General features: G+C 52.8%; 1 protein-coding gene across 1 annotated transcript in view; it reads right to left on the bottom strand.

The window, feature by feature from the left end:
* FSTL4 (follistatin like 4) overlaps positions 1 to 24123 on the bottom strand; it is a 386938-nt gene that overhangs the window by 91560 nt on the left and 271255 nt on the right. Inside the window, exon 5 of the mRNA XM_046668053.1 lies at positions 21984 to 22107. Coding sequence (XP_046524009.1) covers positions 21984 to 22107 — 124 coding nt within the window. The remainder of the gene's footprint in view (positions 1 to 21983; positions 22108 to 24123) is intronic.

Genomic DNA, 24123 nt, shown 5'->3' with positions numbered 1-24123 from the left:
AGAATGTTTAGAGCAGCATCAATCAGAGGCACATTCAGCACCCGTACCCCTGCTTAACCCCTCCCGCACCAGCACCAGGTGGAGCTCCAACAAGGGAGCTGGAGGCTGGAGCTCCTGTGAGCCCATGGGAAGCCTGCCAGCCTCCTCTGTGTGGGAACAGGAAAAAGCCTTGAGTCTGTCTTCCCTCTTAGTCCAGCATCTCTGCTTCCCGGCAAGTCAGCAGCCCTCGGGGAGGTGGTCCTACATGGGCAACTAGTGGTCCCCATTGAGTTGTCCTTTCTGTGGGGTCTGTGGATCTTGACAGAAATGACTGAAGCCCCTGAATTTTAGCTGCAGACATTGTTGCTGGGCCTTGGCCATATGGCCACTGGGGTGAGGCAAAGCAGGAACACAGGAAGGGAGGGGCTGTGGCCTCAGCACTTGCTGGAGCATTCATAGATGGCTGGGAGAACGAGCCTGCCTTCTGCTCAGTGACCATTGGAACACCTGGAGCTGGGCAGACCAGGAGACAGGTGCCCATGGCTCCAGGATACCTGCCCTTCACCTGTGGTCTCTTGCTTGCACCTGGCAAATCCGTCCACGGACTCCTTTTCCTTCAACGTAACTCTGTGGGTCCCCATTGAAACCCCAAGACCCTGGCTTGTGGGCTGGCCAGCCTGTTGGCAGGCAGCATCCCAGGCCCAGCAAGCCCTCAACGGTGGGCTTCCCACTCCGGCACCACCTCTCCTAGCACTGCAGTCTCTCCATGGGGCCCTCAGTCTCCACCTCCCCCTCCACCCCCTGAGCCTTCTCCCACTGACACATACAGCTTCTCAAAGACCCAATGCCCCACTCGGAAGCACTTGGCAATCTGACTACAAATGAGGTACATTTGAGGGAAAATGTGAAAGTACAGGTGAGACAGAAGCAGGAGGAGAGCTGGGCTTGGGGGACGGTGGGGAGTTTGGCCATACTAAGTGTGTGGTGCCTACAAGTGATGACCAAGGGGATTCCAGGGTCAGCTGGGAGCTGAGTGTCTGGAGGCGTGGGTGGGGCAGGACCCTCCTGAGGAGAGCGTTGACTGAGGAGAGAAGCACATGTAAGTGTCTCAGGAAGGCCCTCTGCCTGCTTTTGCGAATAAAGTTTTATAGGAACGCAGCAAGACTCGTTTGTCTATGGCTGCCTTTCACTACAATTTCAGAGTTAAGTATGCGACAATGCTGAGTAATGTGTCTAAGTAAGGCAAGTTAAGTAATGTGACAGAGGCTGTGTGGCTTGCGTAGCCTAAAGTACTTGCTACCTGGCCCTCTATAGAAAAAGTGTAAGGGGCTGACAAAAGAGAGGAACTCACTCACCAAGGACAGGGAGAAGAGGTAGAGGGCAAATGAGTCTCAAGAAGAGAGGGCAGTGGGGCCCAATGCTGCAAAGAGGTCAAATCCGATAAAGACACAGGCGTGCCCATTGGGTGTGCCCACAGTAGGTCATGAGTATTCTTTGTAGGCCTCAGTTTCCTCAGCTGTACAAGTGTGTGGTGGAGGTGGTGAGGGAAGTAGACAGGCCGCAGAGGAAAGAGCCAGGAGTTAGGGGTAAGGCCATGGAGTCAATGAGAACAAATGACCCCTTTGAGATGCTTGGCTAGCTCAGGGAGGAGAAGAGGCTGCAGGTAGAGGGTGTATGGGGCAACCAGCTAACCCTTCCATCTGAGAGCCAAGCCTTGACAATTCTCTGAAATATCTGAGTCTGCTTTTCCACCTTGGTTACAATAGTCCAGCCAACTTCACAGACTTCACCTTGCCAGGCCCTGAGTCTCCACCTCGGCCTGTAGAAATGGGAGCTGGGGTGTAGAGAAGGTAGAAATGGGAGCTGGGGTGTAGAGAGAGGAGAGAAGCAGACTCAGGGCTGAACTTGGTCGGTTTGTACTGCATCGGTTCCGGTCCTTGCCAGGGTCAACTCATTGATTTTTTTCCCACCTCTCACCCCTTTCCTATACCAGAGCCCAGAAGACAAGTCTACTTAGTTGAGGCTTTGCCATTCAGGCTTCTCTGACCTGGGGCTCCCATCCCTTCCTCCTGGGGCTGCACTGGCCTCTGGATTCTCTGGGTGCTCAAGAGCTCAGTCTGCCAGGCCTGGTCCCAGGTCTCCTGCCTCTAAGCACTCCCGTCCAAGACCGTGCCTCCCTTTACCACGTAGGTGGGCTCTGGGGTCTCTGTGCCCCCTTGCATAGCCTGAGCTGGCTGGTCTACTCCAGGAGGGGTCGAGGCAGCCTGCCAGCCTCCGAGAGTGTGCCATCATGATTCATCACAGTGGTGCCACAGCCAGACCTGGGGGCCAGCCTGTGAATCTAAAAAAAAATGAGTGTGAAGTTAAGTAGCAAACTCATCATTTGAAACTCTCACGTTTCCCGAGATGAGATGATTCCCATTAACAAAACACCTTCATTTTCAGAAAATCCATGTTCACAGCTTACTCTGTAGAGCCTGCTGCCACAAGTTATGATTTATATTTTATTACAAGGTGAAAAGAGACAAAAAAAAAATCCTCACAAGGAAAAAAAAAAGCCCACTGACTCTTTACAGCAACTCCCAGGGCATTTGATTTAAAGGGACATTGTCATCTTTAATGTTTTCATCCAGAGGAATTAGAGAGCGCCACCACGATAATTTAGAAGCTCCTGATTTAAGGGGCAGCCTCCGTGGCCCGGCTTCACTGTATTTCCCTTTTTATGGTTCCAGAGAGTATTTTCTGAGAGATAATAATGTTGGGTGATATTTCTCCTTTGTCATGTAGAAGCCCAAGAAGAAAATTAAAATAGGTCCGTTCTTCCCTCCTCTCTGAGGCCAGGCTGTGGATCGAGGAGGACTGTCATGGGCCACCTGCAGCCACTTCATCTTCCCAAGGCCTGAGCCTGCATTTTGGTGGCCCCATTGCAGAGACGGGGAAGCAGGCAGCCATCTTGGCCCCAGGGGTCACAACAGCCTTTCAAGATCATCTCTTTTTGTGGCTCCCACTCCCACCTCTGTGTTCAGGTCTCCATCACCTCCTGAGTTCTCCAGGCCTGTCTCTGCAGTGGGTGTCTCTAGGTCAGTCCTTCTCAAGTTGGCTTTGATCACACCCCTCCCTGCTTCCCTGGTTCCCTTGACTTCCTTCACAAGCCCAAACCCTGTGGCCTGGATCTGGGGTCCTGTGGCAGAGGCTGCTTTGTGTTCACCTAACCTGCTTCCTTTCCCTGCTGCGGATACAGCTGGACTACATTTCCCAGCTGCCCCCCGCGGTTGGGCGTGGTCATGTGACTGAGTTCTGGCCAATGGAATACGTCAGCAGGGATGAGCACAAGTCCTTGCTGGGTTCCTAAGAAATCTCCTGCAAGATCTCCTACATTCTCTATCCCTCTATAGAGTGGCCAGATGCAGGGCATCCAGTAAAGGAATCTGAGGCCCTTTGAGATGGTAGAACCACAAAACTGAAGATGCCTAGGTCTCTGTGTCACCCGTGTCCACAGTGAATCCCAGCATTAACCTCTTGCGTGGAGGAGGAATAAATCTGTACTGTGTTAAGCCCCTGAGATTTGGGGTTGTTTGTGACTGCATTTAGCCTCCCTGACACAAGCCCTTGCTGCTTTGATTCTAATCTTTCCCTCCAGCATCGTCTTCTGCTTCTCTCTGACTTGTCCATGACACAAGGGACAAGCTGGCCATGCTTGATGGCCTGGGGCCTTCCTATCTCTGCATTTTCGCTTAGGCTGTTCCTTCTGACTGGGATGCCTTTCCCTACCCCCATATCTGCATATCAAATCCCACCCATCCTTCTCTGAAGATTTCTGGCATCTTTTAGATTGGGGGTGTTACACCCTCCTCAGTTTCCAAGGCATTCTTTTGGCAACCATCTCATAGCCTTTTTGCCTCGTCTTTGCACATGTATTGATTTTCCACAGGAGTGTGAACTCCTTGGGGGTAGGGACCAAATCTCACTCACGCCCAACCCTTCGGTGTTGGAAGGTACGCCATGTGGTGGCAGGGGTGCCAGCTTTGGAGGCAGCCCCCCTGATTTGAGTTTCGGCTCTACCACTACTTACTGACTCTCTGGTTGTCTCAGTTCCTCTTCTGTAAAATGGAGATAAAAAGAGGACTCCCCCTCAAAGAACCTGCTCTCAGGGGGAGAGAAAACACCCATGCTGCTCCATGTGCCGCCACCACCACCACCCCTCTTTACTACAGTCATTTATTGACTCTGGATCACTCTCCACCCCGTTTCTGATGACTGTAGCCTTTGGTTGACAAGAGCCTCTCTGACACTCCTCCTGTGTTAACACTGGGTAATGTAAACATCCAAGTTGATTACCCTGCCCACTCTCCCCATTATGGGCCCTCACTCTCATATATCCTGGAGTCTAGACATTGTCATTACAAATAATGGCAGCCTGAAAAGTCTTATCTTCAGGCGTCCTACTGTCTGATCACCCCTCATCTCTTCTAATTATTCCCTATGGTATCCAGATTCCAACAATTCTGCAACTCCACTGGGACCCACATTCTACTGACCAAGCATTTAATTGTCTGTCACCCCATTTATGATGTTACTTCCTTCTCACCCAGCTTCAATTCCATGGATTTAAATCACTGGAATAATACCTTGCACACACCCTCATTCCCTGCCCCTCTTGGGACTACCCCAGCCCTGGTTAAACCTGTCGGTGTACTCAGTGCTTACAGCTGTGTAGCTGAACCTGGCTGGGGAAAGCAGACCACCCCGCTGACTGGTTTCCCTTTAAGTTCATGACTCTGAGCCTCAAGTGGGCCCTTGATGCTGCCCAGTGACCACAGTGCCTTCTCTCCCTCTGTTCACCTTCTTACTCTCCTAGACAATTGTTCCAGACCTTTCTTTCCTCAAACCTCTACCTCTCCTCCCTCATCCTCACTTCCTCACTCTCAGCTGTGACTTTGCTTCCCGATTCATTAAGAAAACAGACATCTATGTGTGCCCCCACCACATCTATCTGCCCACCTGTACCTGCGCTCACACACCCAGGCTTCCCTCTTGTTAATATGGATCTGCCAGCCACGCTCTAAAGCGGCCTCTCCATCTGGACTAGATTCCACCTCCCCTCACCTCAGAGAAGTCATGGTATCCCCTCTTCCTTCCACAGCATCAATTTCCCCTTTCTACTTGATTATTCCCATCAATATGCAAACACGCTATTACTACCTTCTGATCTGACTATCCCTCTAGCTACTGCCCTATTCTTCTGTTCTTCGTTACAGTAAAACTCTTCAGAAGAGCACTCTATACCTAGTTTCTCCAATTCTTCTCTTCCCTCTTGCTCTTAAACCCATTCCAATGAAGCTTTTGCAACCCCTCCCATGTCATCCCATGAAAACTGCTCTTCAAGGTTACCAAAGACCTCCAAACTAACAATCCAATGCTCTCTTTGTCCTCATCTTAACTGACCTCTCAACTGCATTTGGCACAATGCCCACTTCCTGACTCATTCTCTTCTTAGCTTCCAGGACATGGCACTTGCCTGGTTTCTCTCCCACCATCTGGCATCTTCTTCTCACCCTTTCTTGCTAGCTCCCCTCGTCTCCCTGATGCCATTACATTGGAGACTCTTAGGGCTCAGTCTTGGGCACTCTTCTCCATCTACACCTACCTACTCAGTGATCCCATCCAAACTCACAGCTTCAAACACTGCCAATATGCTAAGGGCTTCCAAATTTCCATCTCCAGCCTAGATTTCTCCCTTGAACTCGGTTTCGAATATCAAACTGCCTATCCAACATTGCCACTTGGATGTCTGACAGGCACCTCAAATTCAGTGTGCCCCCAAATTAACTCATCTTCCCTCCCAAACCTACTCTATCCATGTCTTCTCCATCACAGTTAATGGCAACTCCATCCTTCTAGTCCTTATGCCAAAAATCTCAGAGTCATTCTGGACCCATCTCTTTTCTCATAACCACATCCAACCCATCAGCAAACCTCTTTGGCATCACCCTTCAAAATATACCCATAATCTGATGACTCCTCACCACTGTCGTGCTCATCACCTTGGTCTTTGGCACCACTCTCTCTCAACTGGATTATTGCAACAGGCTCCTAACTTGTCTGCTTGCTTCTGCCCTTGCCCTGCAATAGTATTTTCTCAAAACAGTAGCCAGAGTGATTCCTTTAAAATATAGTCAGATCCCCTCACTCCTCAACTCGAAACCCTCCAAAAGACTTTCTGTTTCACCCAGTGTAAAAACAAGTTCTCACGCTGGCTTCCAGGGACCTCTGACCTTACCCCTCCTTCCCAAGCCACTCCAGCCACCAGACCTATTCTTACCTGAGGGCCTGGGATGTGTCTTCCCCAGGTGATCTTGTGGCTTGTGCCCCTAGCCCCCTCAACACTGGCTCAGAGAGCCCCTTCTTGGCGAGGCCCTGCCTGGACTACCGTATTTCACTTCTGCTACCCAGCTGCCCACTGCCTGCTCCCTGCCCTCCCCGCCCTCTTCCTCTGCGTTGTTCTTCTTCAAAGCACTTCTCTTGTTCTGATCTGTGTTTCTGTTGTTGTTTATCTGTGTCCCTTCACTGGAATGCAAGTTCCCTGAGAGTGAGGAGTGTTGTCTGTTTTGAAACCTGCTGAGCCTCCACAGTCTAGAGCAGCGCCTGCCCGGAGGCATTTGTTGTGTCAATGACGGCACCCTGCTTCCCTGGCTAAGCACTTTCCACCTGCAGGCCAACCTTGGGGGCTGAGGGTGTTAGGGGTGCCCTGCAGGCTTAGGGGTGGGGTTTGCAGGCGGCTCTGAGGCACAGGCAGGACGCATCTGCCCATCTCGACTGCTGCAGGAGGCCCTCCAGAATCAGTAATTGCACACGTTGATGGAGGCCATTTTAAAAAAGGCCTCTTTACAGGAGCCAAGAGGACAATTTTCATGCCAAAGAGCATCACCAAAACACTGTCTTGCATTCATGTGTTCTCTCCCATATGTGAGATCTCAAAGCACTTTGCAAATGTGTATTGATTGATTTTTACAATATCCCTACCAGACAGAGGAGGAATCAGTCCCCTGATTAAATAAAGAAAACTCGGCTTTCATGATTAAATCAGGCACAAAGATGGAGCTCTGGAGCCCCGGGGTGCCAGGAGCAGAGGAGGGCGCTCAGATGTGCCCTCAAGCCGAGGCTTAGACTTAGTCATGTGTAGCCTCATCACAGATGTGCTGGTGGGGACACTGCAGCCACGGCACCAGGGTTCGAATCCTCTGCCCACTGGGTCCCAGCTGGGTGACCACGGGCAAGTTACTTAATCTTTCTCTGCCTCCGTTTCCTTAACTCTAAAATGGGGATAAATGGTAACCTTTTCACAAGGATGGTTGTCACTAGATCAGATAACGTTGAACTGATTAACACTCAACAAATGTTATTAGTAATAACAAATGTCATAGCAGAGCCACTGGCCGCAGCCTTCTGCTGCCTGCCCCCTACATGTGAATACTGTTCACCTGACTGACCCCAGCTCCCTGTCCACTCATGGCCCACAGAAGCCCAGGGCTGGACACATGGAGCCTCAGGAAGTACTTGCCAGATGGGTCCTGGCCCAGATGGGATGAAGGCCCCTGAAGCTGCACTGCATCCTTCATAGGCTGCTGGGAAGGGCAGCAAAGGTGTTCTAGTGGGCTGGCCTTTGTGGGTCAAGATGCTGGGAGTGGGAGTGGGTGGGGTTGGGCTGGCAGTGCCCCCTCCTCTGAATATACTCCCCCTCCCCAAACCACAGGTACCTAAAAGGCCAATACCTGCCAAATTTGAGCTACCACTGGGCCCTGCTGAAACGTATGTTGGATACTGAAAGTGTATAGAATTACTTGAGTGGTAGTATACCTTAGCTTGGGCTCTGAAGCCAGACTCCTGGGTTCAGTCCTGACCTACAACTCTCTACCTCTGAGATGTGGGCAAGTTACTCCTGTACTTGGTGCCTCCAGGCCTTTTCTGCAAAAAGGGGCTAGTGAGAGCTCCTCCCTCACAGGTGGTGTAAGGATTAATGAATTCACTTAGAACAGTGCCATGGCACGTGGTAAGCACTCAGTAAGCATCAGCTACTAATGCTATTATTATTATTACCTGTGATGACTTGTGTGGCTTCAGAAGCAAGCTCTGTAACACGTCATGGGCCCTGCCATGCTCTGCCTCTGGCCCTGGTCCCTCTGCACCGTGTCTTGAGTGCCCTGTCTGTCCACATGGCATTCACTCCATCATGGGAGAGATTCCCTGTTGTGCACCCCGAAATATTTCCTTAGTAAGCAACTTGTACACAGGGTGATGGGGCCAGCCTGCCTACCACTGTGTTCCCAGGGCCCTACTCAGCACTTGCCCGAGGCAGATTTTGGCACGACTGAACACAGGGAGCAAATATTCACCTGCTACTTCAATGAAGGAGCTCCCAATTCCTTAAAGGAGTGTTTACTCTGAGCTTCCTAACCTGTTGGTTTTGTTACTTCAAAGACCATGGCTGTCACATTCAAAGCTTCCTCCAGTAAATTAAGCCATAGTGCTGAGCCATTTGACACCTGCCAGGGGCGTCTCGGTTCACTCTGGAACTTACTGTCCTCTGCAGAGCCCGCAGGGACAGCTGGCTGCCAGGCCATCACCCTGCAAGCACACCCGCATCAGAGCAGCCCTGTCTGAGGATGAGGAATAGGGACCGGAGTCTGGGCGGCCATCCCTGTACATCGGGGAGACTGAGGCCTGGGCCAGGGCTCTTGTGGCTGTGCCATCGTAAGGACCACACTGCCCTCCTGTGATGCAGGCCAGTCCCATACCCTGGCCATCTTGGTGACATTGTGTTTGCAGACATCACAGAGCCTACAGGGTGCAGTCATCCTAGTCTGACACGGGCCTTTTAAAGTCGAGCTGCCCAGACTCTGAGCCCGTGAATATTTCATCTACCCAGCTGCCCGGCCAGGCTGCCCACAGCGGGGCTGGGGCCTACTGTCTGGAGGCCAGGGACCATGGGCTTGGGCTGGGTATGTGCTTTTCACTCCAAGCAAAACCAATAACCTCTCCTGACTTCAAAGGGAGGCAGGCACATGAGTGTGGAGGCTCAGGCAGGGCCCACACAGACAGATAACCCCAGTTTCTCCTCCTACGTCCATTTAACCCTGGGTTCTGTCCTCCTCTCCAAACCCACCACCACCCAGAGCCATTAATCAGCCACACAGCCAGCTGCTTTGAGTCTTCCCTCCTCCTGTCTCTGCTTCTCCTTCACAAGGGCTGCTTTTGAACTCTAACCAAGCAGCAGCTGGCAGGCAGGGAGGCAGGCAGGCTGCCGGGGGTCTGGGCATGAATAATCCAAAGTGGACAATCAGCTTCCAAATGATGGAGAGCTGACTCCAGGGCACCGGGAGCCCTGCTTGGCCCACACCTTCATTGGTAATTTAGAGAATGCAAGGAAAACATCCAAAGCGGAAGTGCATGGACGTCCCTCCCCAGTGAGATGCAGCTACCAACTGCTTCTCCATCCAGCAGCAGCCGCTGCTCCCTTAAAGGCTACTCTGACAGCGCTTAGGTCTCCCACAGCCTCCCCTCCTCTTTGGGAAGGTGTGTGCACATCCTGGGCTGAGAGCAAGAGGAGTTAGATGCTCTGTGCTGGGTGGAGCTGGGGAGGGTGGGACCCAGGAAACATTCTCAAGACTTGAGCTGTCTGTACAGGATGCAATAAGACAGTCTGCAGGGTGGACACCTGCATTTAAGGGAAGATGCACCAGGCTGCCTCCGAGGTTCGCTTTGGTGTGACCACCACTGTCTCTTTCCAAACCCCACCTTCCTCATAGCCAACCCCCCTGCCAGCGAACAGTCTATGTTTTCTGTTTCTTCCCAAACCCAAAAGCCCTGAGCTTCATCAGGAAGTGCTAGCCATCAACTGTCCACCATTCTGCAGGATGGTAATTCTGGACGTGCCCCAAACCCTCGGGCCTCAAGGGTCCCTGGGGAGGGAGCTGCATCATTGCAGGTGTGGTCATGACACAACTGGATGCTGGATTCAGCCCTCGTCTCACACCCACCCCTTCCCTGCAGGGTGGGGCTGTGGTCTGGGAGACATAACAACCACTGAGTCCACTTGTCCACTCAGCACCTCCAGGTGTCAGGCTGGCTGGGCCTCGGGCCAGCGTTGAGAGCTTTCTCCGTGACTTTATTTAACCTCTAGTCTTTTTCAGCCCAGCTCCTGACCCACCCCTGTTTGTCCTATCTGAGCCAGCCTTGGGTGGCTTCCTCTGACCCCTCAGTCCCCCACTTTGCCCCGTGCCCTGGGCGATGGTGGCCCCACATGTGGCCCGGGGCAGGTACTGCCTGGACAGAGCTCATCCTGGCAAGCTCCTCCTTGGCTGTCGGCTCACACGAAGGTGTCCCCAGGGTGCCCTCGGAGGGGTGGTCTGAACACACATGAAAGGCGGTGTTGTTCCTAAGCTGTCTTCTCCCCAACTGTGAACTTGCAGTCGAGCCCCGGCACGTTTCTACGCACAGGCGCACAGAGGTGGACATTGCAGGTGGGCACTGACACCAGGGCTAGACAGGGAAAAGAGGAGTCTCTGGGAGTGCTTTGATTTGTGGGAGCTGAGAGGGGGCAATATTTGATGGGTTTTGGGCTTGAAAGGACAGTACCCTCCATGGGGGACCTGATCACTTAGGGAACATGGGGACACCTGTTCTGAGTGACAGGCCTGCTCCCTGGGGCCCATCCTCCCCTGTGGAGCTGAGGCCCATCAGTCCTAAGGGGCTTTCTTCATGGCATCATGGGACGGGACATGGGTAAAGGCCTCTGAAATCACCTGTGGCATGCGGCCTTCGGGATGCGGAAAGAAGATGCGGTGCAGGGGCCCTGCCCTCTGCAGCAGCACATGATGAAGGCCCTCAGAGAGTCTGCCTCACTGATCCCCCCTCCGCCCAGCCCGATGTCACAGGTCATGGGGTCTCTCTGGATCTTGGCCTCTAGGGGAAGAAATGGAGACTCCAAAGGATCCTTTCTAGAGCAGGGCGTGTTCCCAGGGCCCTGAGAGCTCAGGTCTGCAATCTGCAGACCTAGCTTTGTGTTGGGCTCTGTGTTAGCCCCCTTGCAGGCCCCCAGCCTCCCTGGACCTCAGTTATCTTCAGACCTCAGGGTGGGGAGGACAGGCCTGCCAGGTGCCTGGCACAGCGGCTGGCACCCGGCGACTGCTCCCCCAGCGCTGGTTGCAGGAAGCAGCCTGCTCTGGAGGGCCATCAGCACCGCGCCAGCTGCAGGGCTCTGTCTGGAGAGGTTTGAGAGCCTTCAGGAAGACAGGTGAGCCCAGAGAAGGCACTCCGAGGAGCCGCCCACCCCTCCCACTTCCTGTGGAGGGGGCAGAGTCCTTTGGGCCCCATTTCCACTCCCACCTGGATGCGATTTGCAATCCCGACAAGTGTACAAACAGTTGTTGTGCCTAAAGCATCTGTCTGAAGACAAACGCCCGTGCCATCTGGAGAAGAACTGTTCTCTGAGGGCTCAGCCCGCAGGCTGCCTGGGGCCGCTCACACACCAGGCTCCCTCCCACCTTCCCTGGGCAGATCACAAGGACTGTGGAGTGGGAAGTGGGATGGGGCAGTGCTGGAGGGGTGGGAATTCTGGCCCAAGCCCGAAATGGAAAACCATTGCCAAGTAGCCTCATGTTTTGAAGAGCGACAGTAGGCCACTTAGTGGTGGTGCCCAAACCAGTCAGTGGCCCTCAGAGCATCTTCCCTGTCAGCCTGCAGGCAGCAGAAACCTCGGGATTCATCGGAAAGTCTGTGCAGAGGAGAATGAGCCTGACTTCCTGCTTGTACCTCGGCTGAGTCCAGCCACTGGTTCAACAAACTGGTTACGTGTTTCCTTATCCCAGGACCAATCTGGATACCACGGGTCCTAAGATGACAGCAGCTTTCATAAGTAGAGGCCAAAGTCCAGGGCCCCCAGAACCCTACCAAATCCTGTGCAAGCTAAAATGGGAACTCGGGGCTCGGAGCATATGGCTGTCACAGCAGGCTTGCCTCCTACCCAGAACCGGAACATGTGCCCCTCCATCAGTGGGGAACACTCCCACATTCCCACTCCACTGCAAAGGGCATTTTAATCCCACTCTGCTACTTGGCCTTGGGCCTCCTCACAGCATCCAGCCTGGCTGCCTCCAGGAGGCATTTGGTAAGGACTTGTCAGATGCCATAAAGGGATCTAAAGGTGGCTTTGCACTATCCAGGGGAAGGCCAGCTTTTGGGGAAGAACGAGTCCCGCCAGGACAGCAGTGAGTGAAAGGAAGCATGGGTGGGAACTTCTCTCCAGACCCAGACATCCAGCTCACCCTACACCCCTGTGGAACCATGGTGGGCTGCTAACCCTGGCTAGTGCCACGTGTGGGCAATGGGATCACCTCCACTGCCACAGAGAACCCCTGACTCTGTTCTTCATTCTCTCCGGGAACTGCCACAGCTGCTCTCAACCTTTTCTCTTCACTACAATGAAAAAAAACCCATCACGGTCTTTAACCCTTTCAACAATGTTTATCAAGCACCTACTACACACCAGGCTGAACATCCACCTTATGGAAAACTTTAGGCTTCTCTCTCCCACTCCTTGGCCCTCCAGCTGGAACAAAAGGCCTCAGGCATTAACAATGTAGCCTGCTCTCAGATCAGCCCCTACTCTCTCTTTGCCCTTTTTGCCTTCTGGTTTGATACTGCCCGGTCCCTTCTGCTGCTATCTTTGTTCAGGCACTCTTGGTCCCAAGGCCTCTGCCTATATTTCAGCCACCTACCACCTACCTGGCCCTCCGCCCCCACCCCCACCCCCACTTCAGCCCAGAGGGAGGGACCGGTAGGGGCTGGGCTAGAGGCAGCCTCAGCCTTTGGGGCTGGAGAGCTGCTCAATGACAGTCCTGCTAAGGTAAGGACCAGGAGCTGGTAGTGTTGCTGATGCAGAGGAAACCTAAGGTGGGTCAGTGGCCTGTGGTCTGGGGTCTCCAACTAGCCCCTCATGTGCCACGTGAGTGCCAGCTTCAGGCAGGCAGCAACAGTTTGGGCATGCTTGCCCTTCCCTTTTCCTTTCCCAGGAGAAGAAGCCTCTCTCTGCCCATCCAGGTTCTGTCTTTCCCCAGGGCCTGGCTCTCCAGCCACCTCCTGCCAGGGGCCACCCTGGTGCCAGGCTTCTGAGTGCCCTCAATCCCGAGTGTGGCCCACATGCTGCCCCCCGTTAGTTGCTATGCCTATGTGAGGGGAGGTCTCTTGTGTCCTCTGCCCCCTAGCACCTTGTTCCTTGTGTAGCGGGGCCCACGTAGTGGTGGTGGGGTCCTGCAGGGCACTGTCACAGAGCCTGAAAAAGAGTGGGTAGAGAGGAAAGAGAGACCACAAGGCAGAGGACAAGTGATCTGTGCTCCAAGAATCCTTCCTGGATACATACAGCCTTAGAGAGGGCTCGCCTCTCAGAAACACACCAGGTAGGCCTTCTCCACACCTCAGAACACTTGGGGTCTCCACGTGCCACAGAGCCCACACCACCCACCTGGGCCACACCTGCACTGAGGAGAGGGTGCTGCTGGCAGGACCAGGAAGCAACGGGGCTGGGGCCCTGCATTGCCTTCATCTGGCTTTCTGGGCTCTTCCCTGGAGCCTAGGGGGCAGCTTCAGCATTTGAAGAGCCCTTTGGAGGTCTGGGCTCTGGATGGCTCAGTCATTTACATCCTAAGCCTTTCCAACACTCCAATCGCAGGGAGGAAGCTTGGAAATCGGTAATGTGACCTTCAGTGCTTAATTGCATGTTGAAATCCTCACAAAAGCTTTGCAAAAGCACTGAGATTTACGAGGACAATACTGCGCTATCCTGATAAAAAAGCTGACATTTAAATGCTCTCATTTTATATCTTTATAACGAAATTCTTTGTTTCCTCTCCATTTCTGAGTATTTACTAACATTTAGAGAGCTCTCTGTTCCATGCAAAATTTCAGGTTTCTCCGTGGTGCATAACACGAGACTGGGCTGTGTGACCCGTGAGCATAAGACCCAGACCTTGATCTGCAGCCCTACCCAGAATGGTGAGAAACAAGGTATCCAGCCACCCCGCGCCTGTCTCTCCCTCCAAGAGGAGGGTTTAAAAAAATCACCAAAATATCATGTTTTAATGAGTTTTCTTTGCAATTTGTATATAATAGATTTTCAATAACAACCTGTAATTAGTTCATTTTCTACTATTCAATTGCTCTGCATAGAGGCCATTGACAGCTTCCAGCTGGGATCTTTAAAAATGGAAAGTGCTTGAAGACTCAGCTCCAGACAATGAAAGTGCTGGGCCTGACAATGCAGCTGTTAGGAGCAAACCACTGGAGATGGGAAAGAGGAGGTCTGGGTTTGAAACTTCCAAGAGGAAGAAGAAACTGGCAGAGGAAGAGATGGCCAGCAAGCAGCAGTTCTGGCTCAGACCTGACAGCTCCATGGTGTGATGAGGGGTGAGACTGTCCCACCCCAGAGCCCTGTACATGCACAGGGGGCCCATTCTGTCACCCCTGCTCAGCATGGGGGTGAGGCACTCATTGGACACTCACTGGGCTGCCCATGGCTTTTCAAGCACAGCCAGTGCCGTTGGAGGCGCAAGCACACCCTCAGTCGTGTTTCTGCCTTCACAGAGAAGAGAGAGCCTGGAAGGACAGAGTTCAGACTCTGGAGCATTGCTTCCTTGAGGTCTTAGACCACAGCCCTGCCCGCTCTTTGGTCCTGGCAGTCATCACTAGAGATCTGAAGGCTCTGGTGGTGAGCGGGGTGTCTAGGGCCAAGTCCAGCTCTCCAGCTGATAGTCAGTGCCCTCTCAGCGTGTTGCCTGAGCTGGCACACCAGCAGTGCTGGGGCCTCCCCAGCAACTCCCACAAGGCTGGAGGCAGCCTCTGCAGGTCCAAGCCACGCCTGCCTTCTCCTGGCCCCGCCTCTCCGTCTGAGTTGTGTCCTCTGGGGCCCCGCCAGGCAGCCATCCCCACTCATGTGAGGCTCCTCGCTCAGCCCGAGCCCTCTGCCCCTCCCTGTCCGGGTCGCCCTTCTGCTTGCCTGTTGCCTGGTTTTCTCCAACCCAGTGTCCAGTCCTCCGCTCAGTGTCCCTTCCTGACCTCTCCGTGGAGAGCAGGTCCTCCCTGCCAACCCCGCACCCCATTATTCTCTGTCCCAGTTCCCACTTTGTGTGGTTGTTGTCTGTTTCCCCACTGCCTCCCTGCTGGACCTGCAAGCTCCCTGCCGCAGGGCCTGGGGGTCTTGCCCACAGCTGTGTCCCCTGCCCGGTGCAGGCCATGGAGTGGGCTCTGCGAGTGATTACTGACCTCACACTTTTTCCTCCTCCAAAGCTTCCCAGTCTGTTTCTGGACCTTTCCTCATGCAGGCCTCCCCGCCTGGCCAGGCTCCTCGGAAATGTTCTGGTCAGGTGGCCTGCCCCTTAAATGGACGCTGCACTCCGAGTGTGCATGAATGGCCAGAATGGGCCTGCACCACCTGCCCGAGCGCTGGCCCTCCTTCCATAGTGCCTGACCCACACCAGCTTCAGGGGCAGACATGCCCATTCTTCTCACAGCGACCAACAACGGTGCTGCTTCCTGGCGCTGACCCGAGTCAGGGAGCTTGGGTCTCTGTGCTCAGTGGTTTTGCTCAAGAGGCCTGCCCTCCCATTCTGCCAGGGCCCAGCTTGGGAGGCCTCGAGCTGTCAGGGTCTCCAGTTTTCAGCAGGACATGCTGTGTCTTCCCTTTGTGAGGCAGCCTCAGGTGGGAGGGAGGTGGCCATGGGGTTGTCCTGAGTGTTTCAGGTTCCTAGGAGCAGAGCTCAGAGGAAATATAAAGCCACATTCTATGCTAATGAATTATTTCCCTAGATGCATGGATTTGCACAAAGACGGCAAAGCAGACCTCCTGGTGGGGTGGCAGGAGCCAGAGGGCCTGAGGATCGACCTCCGCAGCCAGGGTCTGCTGCCTCCACCTTGGATGTGGCCATGGGCTGCAGGTCTGAGAGTGGCATGGAGCAGGAGCCCTTATCTCCACACACAGTTGTCGGAGGTGGAGGGAATTAAGCAGCAGGCTGGTGGCCTAAGAGCCCAACAGAACACTCACCCTGAGGAGGGCTGGGCCAACTAGTGGCTCTGGGAGCTCTATGGAACGAGCAGTTTTGTCCTTATTAAGGGAGCATTAGGCCTATGTGGGCCTCAGGGGCTCACCCCACACCCTGGTCACTCATCCAGTGGATCAGGGATGTTGGGGCTGCTGGGGCAGCCACAGGGGTGCCTTTGGTGGCCTGGTCTGGCCAGGCTGGTGCTTCCCCACCAGGGGTCCTGGCTGTGGGGCCCCAACAAGGCACTTCCTCTGCTCCCCCTGGGGACATGCAAAGGCCCTCTGAGACCCTTGGTGACAGTCACATTGTGTTTGGCCCCCTCTGCTTGCCAAGGGTATTTCTCCATATACTTTATCCCCCTCACTGAGCGAACACTTACCAAGGGCTTCCTAGGTGGCAGACCCCATGCTAGGCATGAACACATGGTGAGCAAAACAGCCTCTGCCCTCATGAAGCCTGTGGTCTAATGCAGGGCCACATGACAATGACATGGCACAGGGTGACGGAGGCTGGGAGGAGGGGCTGCGGGAACACACAGAAATCTTTGTCATCACCATCACCACCTCCATCACTGACCTACTGGGTTAATGTTAACTTAGCACATACCATATGCTAGGTATGATTCTAATCCCTTTACATGTATTATCTCATGTAGTCCTGAGCAAATTTATGTGGTGGTTTTATGCCCATTTTACAGGTGAGGAACTTGAAGCCCAGCTTAACCTCCGGTAAAGAACTATCCAAGGTCACATAGCTGGTAAGTGGCAGAATGAGGATTCGAACTAGGTGTGACCTAGTCCATGCTCTTAACCATCAGGTCACAGCCTTGTTACTGTGCAGAGATGAACCCAGGGCTATGGGCACACAGAGGAAGGTATGTGGGTCGCGGTGGAGGGAAGAGAAATTGAGGAAGACATCCTGGAGGAGGAGACCTCTGAGCTGGGACTTGAAACTTAGGGAAACCCGCTGAGGGCACAGTGAGATTCTCCTCACTGGAGAATGCTGATGAATTGCAAAGTGTGTTTAAATGCATGAGAAGGTTCTGTATTCAGGCATTTGGGTCTAATCCTGGTTCTGCTAGCTGCTGGCTGTGTGACTTTGGGTTAGCTACCTAACTTCTCAGAGTTTCAGTTTCTTCATCTATAAAATTGGGACATAATACACAGTGCTGACACACGACAAATGTTAGGTATTGCTTTACACAACCAGAGTATAAAGAGCCCATTATTAACTAAAGCGATATTGACAAGTGAAATCATTCAGATGGCACATTGACTTTGGCTGCAGGGGCACACAGTAAGCTCACACGGAAGCCTCCTTGGATCCCCTCTCTCTACCCTTGAGGTGATGAGCAAGCACCCCCACCTCTGTCCTTGGGAGGGGTGGCGAGACTCACAGCTCCTTCTGTCTTCTAATTCTCCACTCCTCCTCTGGCCACTCCAATGTAACTGTTTAATGCCCTTGTAAATGAGGCACCAAGGGCAGTGGCTCAGTTTTTTTGCTCGATTGATTTGCAAGTCCTGTGGGAGGTGACCAGTTTCTCCCTTTGGTGTTAGGGGAGTCATCACACGAATAGTCTTAGCCTCAGCCGACACCGAGACCAGCGTACCGGTACCACTTGCTCACCAGACTCAAGAGCCAAATAGATTCAGATAAAATTTTTGATAAACCCCATGCTATCTGAAATTTTGTTACTCATGATCCCAAACCCAGTAAGCAAATGGAGTGGGATAAAGTGGTACCCTCGCCATCTAAACTCCTTGTCTGAACTCACCCACACGGATAAAAAGCCAGATTGATTCGGGGGAGGGAAGCTTCCCGTTGTTTTATTTTGCCATCCTGCTCATCACCGCAGGGCTATGAAAACTGACTAAGACAATGCGTCTGGCATGGTGTCTGGCACGGTGTTTGGCCTGTGCCTGCCGTTATCCCTTCCAGAGGATAATGATGTGTGAAGTGAAGCTGCAACATCCTTTCATTTTGCAGCAACAATGGCAGAAAAACAGCTGTAAATTCACCAGTGACCATCTCATCTGTTTCACAGAGTTGCCCTGGATACAGAGGTATTGCAATAAGCAAATTACATCACTGTTTTCCTTTCTGCTTGACTAGAGCTAAGGGAGGGCATCTGACTCCCGCACAGCCAGCTCCTTGTGGTCCTCCTGACACGGGTTCTCCTCCTGGACACTATGCATTGTGATCCCGGAACATTAACATGGGAAGCCCTTTATCCTGCACTGCTAGGTGCTCAACCCTTCCTTTGCATCCAACACATTGCTCTCACAGGATTAATTAAAAGGACAGGTGTCTTTCTAAAACACAGAAGAAACTTATAATGAATTTAAAGTGAGAGAAAAATCCTCCTTTAAGCAACATGTTTTTCCCATAATCCCAACCCAAGCATTCAGAAAAGTGCAAAAACATGCATTATTGAAAAGCTTTTTAAATGAGCAACTTTTAGATTAATTTATCATGAGGAACAGACAGGGCTGGTAAGCATCTTGCTCCCCAGTGACCATGGAGCCTGGGTCTCTGCCTCACAGCAGGGACTGGTGGTCCTGCAGCTGGTTTGGGGAGGAGGGAAGGGTCGAGGGCACGTGCTGAGGGGTCTTTAGTTCCAAGTTCAGCCTGTGATAGGGAAAGCCAAAGCAACCTGAAGAGAGGAATGGAAGAAGGAATGGAATGGAGGAAGAGAGGGAGGCCACCCTTATGTTTCACTCCTGTCACTGCACAGAGATGGGTGATGAGAGCCGTAGCGCCATCTGAGAGAAAGAGACTGAACTGCCTGCCACGGCTAAGGGACCTGGCCTCTGCCCTCCTCTCTTGGGAGGGGCCACCTGTTCTGCAGAGCCAGAAGGAGGGTGCAGCCCCACTGTGAACCACCTAAGCTGAGTATGGCAGCCCCCAGCCATGGGATTCTTGGCACTGGCGTCAGCCACCTGCAGACAATGGCAAAGAGTGGCCCAGCCTGGGCTAGGCCAGCTGCATGAGAAGACATCATTTAGGGGAGACCCCCCCCAACACCATGAACTTGTAAATACAACCCACCTGTCCAGGAAAAAGGCCTCCAAACACATCCTTTAATAGAGCGACTGAGCCCATGCCAGGAGTCACCCCACAGACTCTGCCCTGCCTAGTACCCAAGGACCTGGCAAAGTAGACTAGAAAATACAATTTTAAAGTCTCAACCTCTGCTAGCCCATCAGCTCCAGTATTTAAAATTAAATCCAAAATGTTGTTGCTGAAACATTTGAGATATTACTTTCTGAGTTTTAGTGAGATTTCTTTAATGCCCATTGATTTCTGGGTAATAAGCTGTACCTATAAGTCTCATTTCAATTACCTATTTAACATTCACTGAACCATAAATCCATTCCCAGAGCTATGTGAATGCAGAGTTCCCATGACTTTAAAAAACCATTGATCCCCGTGTGCTCCTGGTGGCCACATGTCAAGTCTTTATAGCGGATTAACTCATTCTGTGGCTTTCTTCATGGCTGCGAGTTTACATTTTATTGCATATTTATTATTTGGGTAGGGCTGTGATGAATGGTTTGGCTGTCTGGTTCAAAAGAAGTCCAAGGCGACAGTAGAACCTAATTTGCTTTAAAAATGATGATTATAAGGCTTTTCAAACAATAATCCAGGGATCAAGGACAAATAATCCACATTGCTCTCTATCGATACATGGCTGGAGGTGAGGTGACGATGTCCCTTCTTTCCCAAGGGCAGCTCAGGTTTATAATGACCCTTGTTAGGGAGGCCAGGTGGCCTTCTCTTTCATCGGGGGCAACAGGGATGCTTCCACCTCCTCAAGAGTAAAGCCAACAGTCTCCTGTTCAGCCCCAGACTGATTCCCAGGAACAGAGCTCAGGAAGCAGAGGCTTCTGCAATACCGGGTACCAGGATGGTGCCTGAGCAGTGCCATTCTCTGCTTAACGATGCCACCGTGGGACATCTGAGTGGTGGTGACTGGTGTATACCCCAAATTCCTGAAGGCCAACCTTGGCCCCTGACTCTTAAAATGTACCCACCTTTTCCTTCATAGTGCCTTTTGCAGAGGGGCCTGAGCACAGAAAGCATTGCTGGGAATATCTCAGAACTGTCCCCAGGACACACGCTGCTGCTTTCCCCGATGGGTAGGGCTGCTCTCTTGGCCATCTGCCCTGACATCTACTCTTCTTGTTCATGTCTGTGGGATTGGAATCATCGGGGGTCTCGGTTTGGGGGAAGGTGGAGGGAGAGGATACTGCAGGAGGTGGACGCTGAGGACAGGAGGGAGGGTCTTGTCCAGTGTGTGCAGGTCAGTGCTTAACAATTGGCTCTCCAGAGGAAGAAAGCACCTCTCCTCTGCTTTTGTAGCATTTGTATGGTGTAAATTTCCATGGTGTAAATACTCCCACTACCGCTGATTTGAAGCTACCAACTATACAATTATTTGCTTTGTGAAAGTCCTGAAGATCTAACCATCGGCTCTCATGAGCTAGGTCTATGGAGTTGCTGGGTTCTTAGAGATTTATTGCATGGAATAAGCTCCTTGATCCACAAAGCAAACACCATCCACATGCAGGTTAAGCCCTCCAGACGTTCACACCTTATGATGAACTACTCCACGTAGACAGGCGTTTTAATAGTGAGCAGGGAGGAGGAGGAGGCTGGGGAACTGAACCGCATCGTGGGATATCAAGCAGGGCCCTGTAACTGGGGGTTGGGCTTTGGTCCTTGGCAATAAGGATGCCATGAACTGGAAAGGCACTGCTTGCGTCAAGCTCACGGGCATTTCCCACAGGGAGGAATCACACTCGTTTCTCTCCTCTTATTCGCAAGCACCTCTTCTACCTGCCACAAGAGTCCTTCTTGCCAACGAATCACAAGGGCTCCTTCTCAGGCCTTGTGAATGGAATAACAGCAGCACAAAGAGATGTCAACAGGAAGCAGGAGTACCTTTCTGAAAAACAGAACTCCAGGTAGCGGTTGGCATTGGGGGTGTAGATGCCGGGGTCTGTGGCTCAGGGTACTAGTGCAGCCTGGGAGTCTCGCACCTACTTTCCAAATTCCAGGGCCTGCAGTTAGGAGCTGGGAGCTTCACACAGGGTGCATACGTTACCTGCTTTAAGCAGAGCCTGAATGCTGTCTGACATAAAGGGGCTTCATCTCTTGGGGCCAAGAATGGTCCCTCTTGTCTCAAGTTTGTGCTCAGCACTGCTTTTCCCTCTCCTCGCTGCTGACCTCTGTCTGGAGCCTTCTGGGGCTCGTTCTCGCATCTCGCGTCTTTTGGAAGCCCTGTCCCAGCTCCATCTACGGTTGACACGAGCTAATCTCTTGGAGGAGCCCCTCAAGGAAAGACACAGGTCCTTGGCTCATCCTACCCACTTGCGATAGGCACCGGGACGCCCCAGAAGGTCCACTCCCAGCACTTCCTCTCTTCTCACACAGAGCATCTCCCTTCTGTTCTCCAGGGATTCCCCGCCTCTCTTCAACCTGGACCTTCACTCTCCATCGTCCCTCTCCTGCTGGCCGAGTCTCCAGAACCCTCCTGCAGGATTTGCCTCCAGGCAGGGATTCCCAATGGGGCCAGGCCACAGCCTGGGGATACCCCTAAATCTGCTCCCTCCATGTGCAGTTAGAGAATCCCCCAGGGGTGTCCCGCAGTGCCCTCCCAGCCACACTTAAATCGCAGTCCTGGGTTCCTCTAACGACAGTGAGAAGAGCTTTTATCCAAAAGGAACAGAGCCAGCGTCCCTCTCCCCACCCTTAAAGCTCAGGCTTGTGGCAAAACAAATTCAACTGCTTTCACCTATAAAAGAAGCCAATCTTGGACACAACTGAATACAGACTCCAGACCCTTGACATCATTTTGGTGCAGGAATGCCTGTGGAAACAATCCCATTTGCCCACTGGGGCCTGACTTACGGAAGGCTGTGTAGAACTCATGGAGGGTCAGGGAGCCGTCCTTGTTGTAGTCATCAAACCGGAGGAGGTCACCCGGTGAGCACCCCAAGAAGTCCTCCTCCAGGTCCTGCTCCTTCAGCACGTGCTGCGGGCAGGCAACAGGGCCAGAGTCAGAGCGAGTTCAGAGCTGTGGGCATTGCTGGGAAACGGCTCAGGCTGTGCCACTGCCTGAGGGAGGGGGAGGACTCCAGCACCTGAAGCTTTGTTTTTGTCTTGTCTGAGCCTCTCATTTTATAGATGAGAAAACTGAGGCTCAGAGAGGGCAGGGGACTCTCCCAAGATCACACAGTGGTTGGGGCAGAGTTGGGATTAGTGTTCAGTCTGGGCTGACAGACCCCAGACAGTCTGAGACGGGAAGGGTCCTTGAGGCTACCAGTCCATCCCTTCATGCTATAGATGCAGAAACAGATAAGAGAAGGGACCTGATGAGATAAACCCAGCAAACAGTGGCTGAACTCAGCATGGGAGCTGAGGTCTCCTGGCTCCCAGCTGTGGAGAGCTGGAAGGTCGTTGCTCCACCAGTGTGTCCCTCCCCACCCTCCACCACCTCTTAGCAATCTCTGGGCAGCTCCTCCTAGCTGCAGCACAGCGTCCCAGAAAGGGGCAGCCGCTGTTCTACTGACATAGGCCCGAGGCCCCATCTCTGCCTGCCCTGTCCTGCCGGGGACACAAATGTTTGCTCTTGGGATTCTGACACAGGGGCCATGGGTGGGCCCTTGTGAACTCCTTCCTGGACGTGGCTTGGGCCGCAGGGCACAGAGGCCTCCCCAACATGACCAGCCACATGCCACGAGGTGACTAAGGATAGAAATTCCAGGCGCCCTCACTCAGCTGGAGCCAGAGGCTGGTGGTGCATCTGGAACTAGAGTCTTGCCAGGAAAATGATCAGAATAAAATCTCAGGAGAGAGGAAATAATTTCATTTTGTTTTAAGGGAGACAGAGGCATTTTCTCTTTATTTAACAGTCTCAGCTTGGCCTGCTATATTAAAGGCAATTTAATGTGATAATGTTAAAAAAATGACCCTTCACCCGGCAAGTGAGAGTGTTCGATAAAAGGGAGATCAACCAGAACGCCCGAAATCAATCTCCCAAAGATGTAAATTTCCCTTTGTCCATTTCTGCATCGGAAATTGATTAACTTTTCATATGACCAAGTTTTTCCCCAACGCATTTGATTCAGTGTCAAGGAAAGGCCCACATTAGCTGGGCTCTGCTTGGCAGGTTTATGAAATGGATTTTAAATACATTAAATTTTAAAGAGGAAATCATAGTCCAATTACCACGCCTGTTAATGGCTTCAGGTGCCACAGGGCATGTCTCTGCCAGGTTAGAGCAACACGCCCAGGAAGGTTCTGTTTACTTGGCAGTCACCTGGGAGCCACGCGGGGCTGGGATGCCAAGAGCCCACAGCTGCCTCTGTCCAGGGCAAGCCAGAGCCGCCTGCCCAGGGCGCTGCCTGCACAGGGCATTGCCTGCACAGCCTGTAGCGCGGGGAATCGCCAGATGGCTCTTCCTGTAGGTAACTGTCACTAACAGGACCTAGGCTTTTCCCAGAGCACCTCAGGTCATCTGTGGGTCCCTGCCCCTGCCTCTGGGGGTCTTAGCCATTGCTGGGGACCAAGTGCTGATGGAGGTGGTGACAGGCTGGCTGGCATGGCTGGCATGGTGTGTGCCTGAGAGGTTGTGGGCACCAGGCCGCCTGGCATGCAGGCCCTGCATGGACTTGCAAGTGTTGCCCAGGTGTGGGTGTGCAGAGTGGAGTCTGCAAGTGCCTTAGGCTCTGTGGTTCCCAGTGTGCTGCCTGGAAGCAGGCTCTGCACTGGCTGAAGTAGAGGGCCTTGAGAGGGGGACCCTGCATGACAAAGCCTCCAGTGACTGCTCCATACTTGGGTTTTGTGGGCACTTGCTGGCCCCACAGACCTTGAGAGGACCAGCTGGAACCTCCTGGTGGGAGCTGTTCTCCCCCAGGGAGACCCCATACTGGGAGGAGAGCAGGTGACACACATCTGACCGCCTGGGTTTCGTTTTAGCTCCACCAACTCAGGGCAATCGATTGATTTCCTGGAGCTTTGGTTTCCTCATCTAAAAATATCTGTGGAG

The sequence above is a fragment of the Equus quagga genome, chromosome 7, assembly GCF_021613505.1.
Source record: "Equus quagga isolate Etosha38 chromosome 7, UCLA_HA_Equagga_1.0, whole genome shotgun sequence".
NCBI classification, from domain to species: domain Eukaryota; kingdom Metazoa; phylum Chordata; class Mammalia; order Perissodactyla; family Equidae; genus Equus; species Equus quagga.
The sequence above is the reverse complement of the archived record's forward strand: the minus strand, read 5'-3'. Positions and strand labels throughout refer to the sequence as shown.